The following is a 12,253-nucleotide window of genomic DNA, read 5'->3' as shown; positions in this document are numbered from 1 at the left end:
ATCTCTCACAATAGAAGATGGCCACTGAGGGGCCACCATCCCGGCCTTTTAATGTGTAACAATGATATCAACAAACAGCTACTTAATCAATATTTGGCCAGAGCTGCTGAAAACTTCCTTTTCAGATTTTAATTCCTAGTTGTAAAACAACCCCAGAGCAGCCAATGAGATAAGGCATTAAACTGACTGCTTAATTGCCTTTTCGTGTCTTGTTAGTTCTATATCTACATTCTTAATGGTTCTTTAATCTTTATTTACCCGCATAAATAAGTTACCAGGGGCAGAACCTCCCGGAAAAGAACCTCCTCTGCCCCAGCCCTGACCAAATTCTCTCTCTTCCATCCTTTGTGCGTTTGTTGCTGCTTCAGCTTTTTATTCTCCTTGACTGTTAAGTTATGTACAACTTAAACACTTAACTTCATGGTTAGGAAGAATTTTTTTTTTTTTTTTTTTTTTGGTCCTCAAAAATATATGAATTCGTGGATGTTGAAACTGGGTTCAGGGGCGCTGCTCCTATCCACCTGATTGATTTCCGCATATTGCACTGCCCTGAACCCAGGCACACTCGCAGGTTCCGCCTCATCGCCTGGGTGGGTTTTATTACGCAGCCCTGGGGACTCTTAAATGACCCTTCAGTAATTATTACGCACTTGAAGCCCTTCGTCCTCGTTCCGGTGCTATCAACAATCAAATCAAGACCCAAAATAAACATACGATTTCAAGCATTAATTAGAAAATCTGCATGTTTTCAATAAGGCTAGAAAGTAAACATACAGCAGTCAACCCAACAAAGCAAACATGCGAAAAAGAAAAACCTACATCGGAACTCGGGTGCTTCCTTTTCAATCGTTCCAACGGAAAAATCGCTACCGCTATGTTCTTGAAAAGAACGCAGCGTGGTGTTCTAATTTAATTCAAATTCTGAGGTTTCCAACACATTTTTAAACACACTGTTGAGCGCTGCAAGGACTTCGAAATATATGAAATTTACTTTGAAGACTTAGACAACATTGGTGTCAAATTCGTGATTCTGACAAATGGGCTTGGAGAGTGGGCTGTCCACTTTAATAAAGGTTCCGATGCCACAAACCTCAGATCTTATTATACCCCATGATTTTAATCTGTGGGAAAGTTCGTCCCCCACCCCCTTGCCTCGCGCCAAAATGTCCTTCCCAGCTAACTCTGGGGAAAGAAACGGCCTTCGTTCGGTTCCCCTCGATTACAGTTAATGATAAAGTACTTTCCCCACGCCATTTAATGATAAAGTACTCTTTTCACGATTCCACTGGAAATGAAATACTTCAAGGACCTTTAAAACTTTTGTGCGTTGTTATTGGCCTTATCTATGCCCTGCTGGAAAGCTGACGTCGTTCTCGTTAATTTTAGAAAAGCTCACAAGTTTACAAACAGAACGGGGACCCCAGCACAACTTTTGGCACTTTGACTTTCTCAAATTCAAAACAAAACAGAACAAAACCAGCACTGCTTTTCATAAATGTCAAAAAGGAAGGGAGAGATATGAAAAGAATATAAGCGCCAATGGACCTCCTATGCTTGGGATCTCCTAACTCAACCTTTGAAATTGTTGCAAACCTCCCACGCTCACTAGTGATTTTAAAAAGAGGGAAAGTCCTGTGAAAGTGTATCTCCAGCCACAATCAAAACATCAATTTGGCGATCTGGCCTCTCTCCCCCCGCACCCTCGAGCCTCCACTTCAAAGTCGTTGCAACAAGTCAGTAATTGTAACGTTGCATCTAAATATTTAAGCGAGAGTCTTGCAGTCGCGTGTCCATTTACAGTCCTCATCTGTCCTCTAATTCCATTACGGCACAAAGCAAAAATGTTTCCCAAAACTCACAAACAGGAAAAGCGTCACCCTGCTGAAGGAGGAGGAGGAGGAAAAGAAGGAGGAGAAGAAGAAGAAGAAGAAGAAGAAGCAGTTTCTATTGATTAGTCACTGCTTTTGTGTTAAGGGCTTTCTTTAAAATAAGGGGGGGGGGGAATAGGGGGAGGTTGCAGAAATTTCACTAATGTGAGCCTCAGGCAAGGGAGAAAAAAAAGAGGAGGGGGGGCGGGCTGTGTCTAGATGAAAGTGAGAAGGACATAAAGGAGGCAATTGAGTCGGCTGCAGCCCGGCGAGCTAAGCTGCGAGCGGGCCTGAGCGCAGGGGAGGGGGCGGTGCGGCGCTTTGGCGCAGGGCGCAGAAGTGGGGGCCGGCCCATTGTGGCGGCGCCCGAGGGCCTGCTCGGCCGCGCCGGGGGAGGAACAGAGGCGCCCATTGAGTGGCCGCAGCGCGGGCCGTGCCCACAGCCCCCGATGCCGCGACCGGGGCTTGGCTCCTCCGGCTGCGCCTGCTCAGATCTCCGTGAGGGCCAGGGACTGGGCAATGGGGGGGTTGGGTGTTCCCTAGCCGCCCCACTCTCTTCTAGACGCAGAGAAGTTGGGAGGATAGACCCAGCACCGGCGCAAGGGTCTGAGCGCACCCGGCCCGCACGCTGCGCCGCTCTTGGATTGGACGTGGGACCGGGAAAAGTTGGTAAGATGAAAGGGGCCATCTAGGAGAAAGAGCAAGCCCCTGGAGAGAAGAACGAGAGCGGTTCTGACCTTTCAGGGTGCTTCTCACCCTATGTCCTAGTGTCTGACAAGCAGAAAGGTGCCCCTGGAAAGCAAGTGTCAGCACCACCCGCCAGGCCCACACGGAAGCTGGAACCTCCAGAGAAAGCATGCCACCCTCGTCAGGGCACCCGAAGACCCTCCTCGGCCAGGGCGCTCAGAGCGCTTTACTAACAACATTCATTGTATTTTACAAGCAGGGTGACTTGTGACTTTTGATGCCCTAACAACAGGGAATTTTTTGAAGTTTCTAAACTTCCCTTCAAACTACTCTTCACTCTCCTTTCTCTGGGCCCCTCTTGCCTTCCAGGGCTCATCTGGAAAGGGAGCTAGAGGCACTGGAGAGACTGACGCTGCATCATCCTTGACAACCCCAAATTAAATTAGGCTTCAGCCTCCGAGGTGTGTGTGTGTGTGTGTGTGTGTGTGTGTGTGTGTGTGTGTGTGTGTGTTCAACGGTACAGCTCCCGCTGGGGAGAATACTCTGATTTTAAAAATGGTAGCAATTGCCCTTGAATGGCAGCCGTTCCAGCTAGACGGCCCGAAAGACTAGAAACATTTTGTAGGTGAAATGGCCACTTTTTCCACGCTGGAGAGTCCATAAAACTTCCTGGCGCAGCAGCTATCGGGGCTCATTGAATAATTCATCCCTCATTGCAAGCCCATAATGTCTATTCGCGGCCCTTTGTGGAGCTGTTTTCTCTTCTTTTCTCCTTGAATTATAAAAAGGTTGCCTTCCTTTGTTCACATCAAGCTGCTCCGAGCTGGAGCTTTGTCTGGACCAAGCTAAAGTGTGAGTTTCAATGGACTCTCCAGGCTTTGTCTCCCAAGTTCATCTCCAAGTGTAGATTGTGTAGAGAAGGCCTTCTTTGTAAAAGCTGGAAAAGTTGTACAAATGTTTGACCAGCTCATTTGGGGCGTTTTGTCTCCTGGGCCTCGGTTGCCTGTGCTGCCATAGAGCCTTGGATCTACTGCGCCGGTGCCTCTGGCAACATGTAGCAAAGCCACGTCACCCCCGACCCCTCGCTAGCATCTCTGACGCTCTGGTTTCCTGGCTCCGTCGCCTACAGGGGCCCGTTGGATTGCGAGTTTGCTGATTTCTTGCCTTCGTCCCTCCCCAGCACCTCTACGCTATATCTAGACCTGGAATAAAAGCCGGGGTGTCTTCTCAGAGACTAGGGCAATAACGCACCCCTCCAAAAGGAGGGGATTAGACCTGAGACCATGTGAGGCCACGACTTTAAAGGGAAGGAAGCGACCTGTCATGGTTTTTGGTGTTTTTCTTTTTTTTCCTTGATAGCCTCTGTGTGTGTGTGTGTGTGTGTGTGTGTGTGTGTGTGTGCCAGAGTATCTAGGTTTCTGTTTATCCCCGAAATCAGCCATTTGGATTTGTAACATCCAAATCTGTGTCTCTTCGAGGTTCGAACAGATTTTTGCGTTAGTTCATAAAGCTGCTGTTCCAGAAAGCCATGAGTCCCGGCAGGGGTTGGGCAATGAAGGCAAAAGAAGGGACCACCTTCACAACCACAGTCTCACCGTGGACGCCACCGGCTGAGGGCGCAGACCTAGCTGGTCACAGTGTGTGACTGCTCCGAGCAACTCAAAACTCAACTCAGCTCAACAAAATCGGGCCCCAGAGGCGGGAACCCAAGGCGTGGGCAGGGGCACCCAGCAACTCTAGACCCTTTGTGCATTTGAAAAGGTGCAGCCATCTCCAAAGCAAAAACTGCTAAGGTGCAAAACTGCTGAGACTCCCCTTCCTGCAGTCCTCCCTTCCGGTTTCACTAGATGAGATTGACTTCCCTTTCGGGTCAATACCTTTACAGTCTAAAGGTGATGCTACAGCACGTAAAAGGGGAGCAGCCTGCACTTATGATTCCACGAAGGAGAGATTTGCTCTTGATGCAGACAGGTCGTAACTAAGTAAGAGCGGGTGGTCCGAACCCCTGGGCGGAGAGAGTGCCACCACTGCCGGCCTAAGACCCAAATCCCCTCGGTTTGTGACCCGGAGCTTTGGCTGGTTTTACTTCCCAGCCAAACACAAATCAAACTCCATCATATTAGAAAACCACTTTAAAACAAACAACCAGCCAACTTACACATATATATTCATAAGGCAGCTGATGTGGGGCAACTTTGGGGGCCCACTGCTTTAAAAAGTTCTCGCTGGCTCGCTCTTGCTCTCTCCCGCCCTCCCTCCTCTGAAGTGGGAAACTCTGGAGATCCGGGCCTGTCCTGAGGACGCAAACGTTCCTTCAACCTCCAGAGACTCACGGACTGTCCCCAGACCCCCCCCCAAATCGATCCGAGACCCCCGGTCTGTATGCTTGACGGCTAGAGGGTGGCCCTGGACCTAAAGTGCAACTCGAAGTTCTAGACCGCGGGGAGGGAGGCTGAAGGTGATGCAGAAGAAATTTACAAAACAGAGCTCGTTAACAGAACAGAGATTTTTGTTTTCATTGCAAATGCGTCTCTGGTCTCTCACTTGGAGGCTCTTACCCGGGAGCAGCGAGGATGAGCCAGAAGGACCTTGACACGAGCCGGGCCGGCGGCCCTCAGGCCCCCAGCGTCGGAGCGCGGCTGTCTGCCTAGGCGCAGGCCCTGAGCGCGCCGCCGCTTACCTCGCTCGCTCAGGATGCCGTCGATGCTGTGTTTCGCCTTCTTCTCACTCTCCTCTGCTTCCTTCCTCTCCAGGTCCACCTCCTCCTCTTCGCCTTTCCCGAATTTACTCCTCAAGATGCGGCTGATGGAACTCACTGGGGGGGCGGGAGGAGGGAGGGAGAGCGGAAGACTGAGACCGGCAGGGCTGGGAAGGAGGGAGCCCCCCCCCCCCGCCGGTGCCCTAGAGCGGGTGTCCCGCAAAGCCCGCTGCTGTCTCCTCCTGTTTCCTGGGGCCTCTTGGTCCTTCTACGGCCCCCTCAGCCTCCCACTCAAACATTTTACCCCGTAATCAGCACCTAGTAACAGGGAAATGGGAGTCTGGGAAGCTGGCATCTCCAAGTTAAGGCTGGGAACTGCCATCTCTGTCCCTCTTTTTCAGCAGGAAGCGTTTCCCTTCTCGACTCTGTAAGCAGGGCTCTTGTCTCCAATCGGAGAGAATTCTCCCACCAGCCCAGCCGGCATCCCCCCCGCCACACACACCTGAAGGCATTGGGCCCTGCAATTCGAGTTAAGGGAGGAGGAACCACAGCGGACTGTCCCCAGGAATTCAACTATTTTTTTTCTTTTTGGAGGCTATAAAGGGTTTAAATTTCAACTGCAGAATCGTTTCCTATTGTAAAAATCAAAAGAAAATGCACTCTCCCCCATTTATTTTTTCCAGATTCCAGTGTGGTAAACAAATCCATGCTCTGAAATATCTCGTTCTCGCAGGGGGAAAAGGGAGTTTCCTTTTAATTAAAAACAAACTCCCGCGCGCCCTGCGCTCGCCCCTCTTCTCCCTCCGCCTCCCCCGGCTGCCGGGGGCGCCGGCCGGTCCCTGGAACCCTCGGGGACACTGCCGGCCGTTGCGAAGCCTCCCCTCCTTTGCGAACACTGCAAAGCCTCAGCGGGCGCGGCCCCATCTCCCTTCGGTTGGGGTTACCAAAACATTTGTTTCTCTTTAAAAAGGGACATCAATATTAATAAACGCTTGGCCTCCGCCTTGCGTTTCCTGCTCTGCTTCCTCAACAGAAATCCTCTTTGGGGACCTCTCTGCGGCGGTCTCTCAACCCCAGGCCTAACAGCTCGTAGCTCCCTCCGTAAAACGCCAAGAATGCCTGATTCGTGGATATTTCTGGTGGGGGCCTGGGACGATCATTGGGATCATTATGTCTCAGATGACCCGCCCGGGTAATAGCGAGAGATCGAGAGACCGTCGGCCACGCCTCAGAAAGACGTTAATGGTCCTGGTTACCTGAGGGCACTGTGTTTCTATCACAGACTGCGTCTTTGAGTAACTTGTCTCGAATTTCCCAGCTGAACATGCCCGGGTTCTCTCTTTTGTATTCCTCAATTTTCTTCTCCACGTCAGGCGTTGTCACCTGCTTTAAGAGAACAGGCAGGCAGGTGTTGGTACCCAGCCCTCTGAGCCACATGTGGTGGCCCCACTGCCTCCCGGCCAGGCCCGAGGACCCTTCCTGCATCCCCTGGGAAGGTCTCCCTTGTTAGTAAAATGACCCCAACTCTTGGAGGCAGTTTACTTTCAGGTCGGGGCATACAAGAAAGCACCCGACTCTAGAGCAGCCTAGGGACCCCCCTTCTCCCAGATAAGCTCGGACAATGGGGATAAATGAAGAAGAGTATAACATTTGGGGAGAGAGGGGTGCACTTCCTGGTCTCTGGAAATAACGAAAAGCAACTCCTGACACAGAATCAACAGAAAAATGAAACTTAAAAAAGAAGTGCTTGAAAGAAAAGCAGAACAATCAAGTTAGATCTGCAACTTGTGCCTCTCCAGAGGAGCACAGGATTTTAACTAAAGTGAAGAGCAAAATGAAATGCAAAAGGTAAAGATCTAGGTTTTTAGATTTTAGTTAGAGAGAACAACAACTATGGATAATTTGAGAGGCTGGCTCTTAATTTTTTTTTCCAGTTATGAGTTTCCAGAGATTCTTAGGCTGCAAAGGGCATTGTGGTGGGAGAGGAGACAAGAGTGTTTGGAAATCTAAAGTTTACCAGAACTCTTCTTTTGATTTTGCCCTATAGCAACCAGAAAATTATATTGTATTTTCCCCACATCCAGAAGAAAAGGCAGACCTGACACAATCCCCTCCCACTCAGCCCCAGCCTGAGTGACTCTCTTTCCTTTTTTAAGGGGAACAAAAATAATTTGATGATAACACCAAACTGCTTTTTAAAAGCCAGTCATTGGCTCATTACACGGAAAGCAAATCATCCAGCTTTTGACTCCTTGAAGACAATTTGGATTGAAGGAGATTGGGGACCGGAGTTGGGAGAGAAAACATTAAAAAACCAAAAGTGGCTCCTTAGGTTTGTTTTGGAAAGGGCACTGCAGTCAGTGGGAACTGGGGAGATACTTGGGGAAGAAACCATCAACAGGTGGGCGCATAGAGCTTGGTGTTTGCCTATTTAAATAATTCGAGGAGGAATTACAGGATTGGGGCATTAAAAAATTTTTTTAAAATGCTCTATCTCCTTGCAGAAGGCCTGGAGTTTTCCCTTAGCCTTTATTAAGGAGCCTTGGCTCAGCTAGCAACCAAGTTCCCTCACACCCACCACACACACACACACACACACACACACACACACACACACACACACACACACACCTTTCCAGACTTGAAAAATAACTCTTTGGAAAGCGCCAGATGGCAGTTCACTGCCACCCCCCACCCCACCCCACCCCACCCCACCCTCACCCCAGCCCGCTCTCCCCTAAACCTGGAGACTGCAGGCCCAAAAGCCTCCAGAACCTTGCTCACCTTGGGCTTGCTGCCACCGATGGCACCCGGACGGATGGAACCCGTCTCCTGGTACCTGCACAAGATCTTAGAAACACAGCCGTGGGACACGCGCAACTGGCGGGAGATGACGCAGGGTCGGATCCCGTGGTGGGCCATCTCTACGATCTTGTGTCGGATGTGGTTGGGTAGCGGCCTGCCGTTGATAAATACACCACCGAGCTGGTTGACGCGGCCCTGGCCGAGGGGAGTGGACACTGGGGGCAGAAGATGAAAAGAGAGGCAAACGCGAAGTTATTTCCGGCGAATTAAGAGTAGCAACCCGAAAGATGAGGCCACCTAACTTGCACTCTTCTGGCCAATGCGCATGTTACAACCTCAGCACTGAAACTGATCGACAACAAACCCTTTTCAATCACATTTGTTTAAATTATTAAGCAATTCAGGGGCACGAAATCTTGCGTGAAGAAAACAGCTAGGGTAAAATAACTTGCCCCAGAAAAGCTGCCTTCCCTTTAGGCCCAGGAAAGGTCCCAACTCTGGGGAACCGGGGGACCCTAGGGTTGGCACCAAGTGTATCTTGCTCAAGAAACAGCCTCCTGGCAGACAGAAGTTCACCTGGGCTCTGGCCTTCTGGAAACTCTGCTCACACCAAACACTGTACAATTGGGGTTGCTCCCTTTCTAAGGGACTTGGAAGAGCTGATAGCCTTTGGGGTTTCCGGCTAAGAGGGCAGCAGCCAAGGATCAAAGAGGGTCCCGAAAGGAGCCCGCAGGTGGCAGCGCGTGTCACCTGTTACACCTCGGGACCTAGACGACAGCCAGGTCTGTTGGCAGGGCTCCTCGCCTCCATTCACGCTCTGGCTATTACATTCTCTTCTGCACCAAGGTCGAAGGGCAGGAGCCCCCGGATCAGCACCCCTGCTGGGACGTCCCAACCTCTCAAACTGTCTAAAAAGCTTTGGGCTTACAAAACTTCCTGTGTTCCCGGGATTCCCAGAACCCTCAAGCTAACAGAAAGGCAGTTTCCAAAACGGGTTACAGAAACTTCAAGATGCCAATTAAGATGAATGAAATTCTAAATAATTAATCAATTAATACTAAAAATCACAAGCACGAAGTCGAATGGCGGGCGCCCGCCACCGCAGCTTTGCCCCAGCAAGAAAATTCTTTTGGAAGTAACAAGAGTTTAGCAAATATGGACTTCAGCTGAGACAATTTTGAGACGTCTTTGGGTAGACAAAATGCGCAGGAGTTGCTTTCTGGTGCTCACAAGCCGGTTGATCCCTTCCCCACTATGGCTTTTCCAAAACAACAGGGGAAAGTGGACCTGCCCAGAGCAGGCCTGGCCGCCTAGCTATGTAAGGGCTTGCGGAGAGAACGGGCCCTTCTTTTGCAGAGAAAATCGGGTACGATATCGCCCCAATTATTACCTCCTGGGGGGGGGTGTTCAGGGAATGGGGTCCCTTCGGGCGCCAAAAAAGCCTACGGAGACTTCGGATAGGCTGGAGCAGCCCCGGCCCAGACCCGGCTCCTTATGCTGCTAAGGCCCTTACCTTCCAGAGGAAACCCGCTGCGCGGGTAATTCTGTCCTGGGCCGGGCCGCATCATCCTGGGTACAGCTCCGGCCAGCGTGGTCATCCTGGAGGCAGCTTCTCTTGGAAATTATATCCAGGTAAAGGCGAGATAGAAAAGCGAGCCTGGCGCTGGTGACCCTCGGAAACTTCTCCGAGCGTGGAGAGCCCCTCCCCAAAAAGGCTGGAGAGAGAGGGAGGGCCGCGGGAAGGGGGACTGCTCGCTCCTAGTCCAGGGAGAGGCTCGAGGTGGAACCAGGAAAAGGGGCAGGCTGAGAGGCCTCTGAGTCCAGGATCTCGAGCCGAGGGCAAAAAAGTTTGGTAGGAGTCTGGGCTAGTGGCCCCGCGGCTGGGGGCGCTGGGCAGGGGGCTCAGAGCGCTGCGACGAGCCAGGGAAGGGGGGTAGGGGCGGGAGCGCGGACTGCCGGAGTCTCCTCCCGTGGTGACACCGAGTGAGGGGATCCGGGCTCGCGAGCATTTATTAGTTCTTTCACCCAAAGCTTGGTCAGGAGCCCTGAGCTGCGATTGGCCGACGGGGAGACAGTCCCGGGTGGCGGAGACACGCGCTGATTGGGCGACAGCGGCCACTTTCTCTTCCCATCCTCCGCAATGCCGAGACCTCCGCCGGCCCCAGAGGGACCCGCGATGAGACCCTTCCCTGGGAGAGAAAGGTAGACCCGTGGAAAGTGGGAGAGAGCGCCGAGGGAGATGACAGCTGCTGAGAGTAGGGAGGGGTCCCTGTCTCTCTGTCTCTGTTACTTTATGTGTGTCTCTCCTTGGCTTTCCTTCTCTCTCAACCTCTCTCTCGTTCCCTTCCTTCCTCCCTCCCTCTCTCCCTCCCTCCCTCCCTCCCTCCCTCCTTCGCTCCCTCTCTCTTATTTTTCTTGGCTTACTGCCACTGGAGGGGGCGCAATTCCAATAAGAAGGCATTGGGAGACCCCAGACATGTTTAGCCTTCCTTCCTCTAGTCAATGCCCCTTGGCCTAGGCTTGTTCAGGGGGTCTTCCCAGTGGGGTTCCTCCCAGGAGGAGTCCAGGCTGCGCTGATAAGTTCTTTTGTCTTCTCTGTCTGGGGGCAGAGGTAGTGTGAAGCCCAGGCAGTCTGGGGAGGCCTCAGGACTAGCTAGTTGACGGCTTAGGAGGGGACCAGGAAAGAAAACCGTCTCCTCTTCTTGAATGAAAAAACTTCTCTGGGAAGCCCCAGCTCTAAATCTCGATGTATAGATCCCAATGCGTCGGCGGAGATGCGTCTACGTGTTAAGGTTTTGCCCGGCTGCAGCGTTTGTTCTCAGGAATTTATTATGGTATTCAGACTAAACTGCTGGAAAAATAAAAGGAGCGAAGTCTTGGCTAGGAACTGAAGTGTCCCCAGCAGGATATGACGCCAGGAGTGTTGTAAAGACTGTCTGTCCTTAGAGAAGGTACCATTGTGCATAGCCTTTTATTTATAACTTGGTAAGTGCCAGCGAACTCGCCTCCTTTACACCCCCGAGTGCCAGCCCCGCGCTCTGCACTGCGCTTTATTCGCTAGAGTCTATTCAGGGACTGTCACTCTGTGGCTGCGAGGTATTCAGGGCCTTAATCAATCAAAAGGATGAGAATCAGGCAGGTTTTTCCCTTTGAAATAAAGGAAACAATGACTTCTGGGCTTCAAGTTCCCCCTTTTCCCTTTTACGATTTTTGAATTTTTCCTGCGCTGGAGTTCTCCACCCCTCTCTCTCAGTCCCCCCTTCCTCCGACTCCTTTGACAGTTTTTACGTGAACTCGGGTCCCCAACCCCCTAATTAAGGCAAGATCAGAAGGCAAGATGGGGGTGGGGGGAGTATAGCTGTTCAACAGTCTGCAATGCAAGTTGGCCCTTTAAAAATCCTCTCACACGTGGGGAAAAGCAGGCAGTTTTTGGCTGGGCCCAACCTCAAAAGGCTTGGTTGACCTGGGAGCAGCCAAGATAGGCCTCTAAAGACATCCGAAAGAGTCTGGACATCCCCTTACCCACCCAAGGGGGGGAAGGCCCCATGTGCACTCATAGTACAAAGTTGAGACGCTGCTTAGAATGAAGCCCTGTTCAACTTGGTTTTACATAAAATGATTCAATTTGTCAAAGGGAAAAGTTTCTCATTTCCTTTTTGCACACTTGGGGGCCACCAAAGTCTGTGTCCTTGTTTCCTACACCCCTTCTCAGGGAGTGCATCTCGGGAGCTGGACTTTTTCCAAGTTTTCTGTCTCCAAAAGGTTGAGTGGAGCAGACAGAGCACTTCGAGGGTCAGCGGCAATTGTTGGGGGAGGGAGGTACCGAAAGTGTACTTCAAGAGGGCAAATGCAAATTCAACTTGAGGCTAAAAGGAACCCAGGACCGGTGGTGAGCTGCTAAAGAACGTCGGGGGCTGAGTCTCCCTTGTTTTTGAGCCGAAGGCTCATCTTCAAGCCCTCCGGGCGCTGACCGTGTGCTCTCCTGCCCAGCGTTCTCTCTCTCTGGAAAGCCAGCGGATACGTGAAGGGACGCGCTTGCCGCAGACTCTTTCTCCCGGATTGCGCGTCCTCGCGGAAGCCGTAGAACCAGAGAATCTTTGAAGAGGTACTGCGGGTCGAAGCGGATCTCGAGTGTCTGCGGGTGCTGGTTCAGTGCGCGCATCCACAAACCGACCACCACTTTCTATTTAAAAAA

General features: G+C 51.4%; 1 protein-coding gene across 4 annotated transcripts in view; it reads right to left on the bottom strand.

Moving 5' to 3' along the window:
* The window catches only part of PAX3 (paired box 3), a 92,841-nt gene extending 82,797 nt beyond the window's left edge, over positions 1-10,044 (bottom strand). For 3 of the 4 annotated variants that reach the window (XM_033112283.1, XM_033112286.1, XM_033112285.1), the window contains exons 1-4: positions 9,572-10,044; positions 8,038-8,273; positions 6,510-6,639; positions 5,236-5,370 (exon numbers count right to left, since the gene is read on the bottom strand). In XM_033112283.1, coding sequence (XP_032968174.1) covers positions 5,236-5,370; positions 6,510-6,639; positions 8,038-8,273; positions 9,572-9,656 — 586 coding nt within the window. In that variant the 5' untranslated portion in view covers positions 9,657-10,044. The remainder of the gene's footprint in view (positions 1-5,235; positions 5,371-6,509; positions 6,640-8,037; positions 8,274-9,571) is intronic. The other variant, XM_033112284.1, reaches the window with a different exon arrangement.
* Positions 10,045-12,253: the final 2,209 nt, after the last annotated feature.

The sequence above is a fragment of the Rhinolophus ferrumequinum genome, chromosome 8, assembly GCF_004115265.2.
Source record: "Rhinolophus ferrumequinum isolate MPI-CBG mRhiFer1 chromosome 8, mRhiFer1_v1.p, whole genome shotgun sequence".
In the NCBI taxonomy this organism is placed as follows: Eukaryota; Metazoa; Chordata; class Mammalia; order Chiroptera; family Rhinolophidae; genus Rhinolophus; species Rhinolophus ferrumequinum.
The sequence above is the reverse complement of the archived record's forward strand: the minus strand, read 5'-3'. Positions and strand labels throughout refer to the sequence as shown.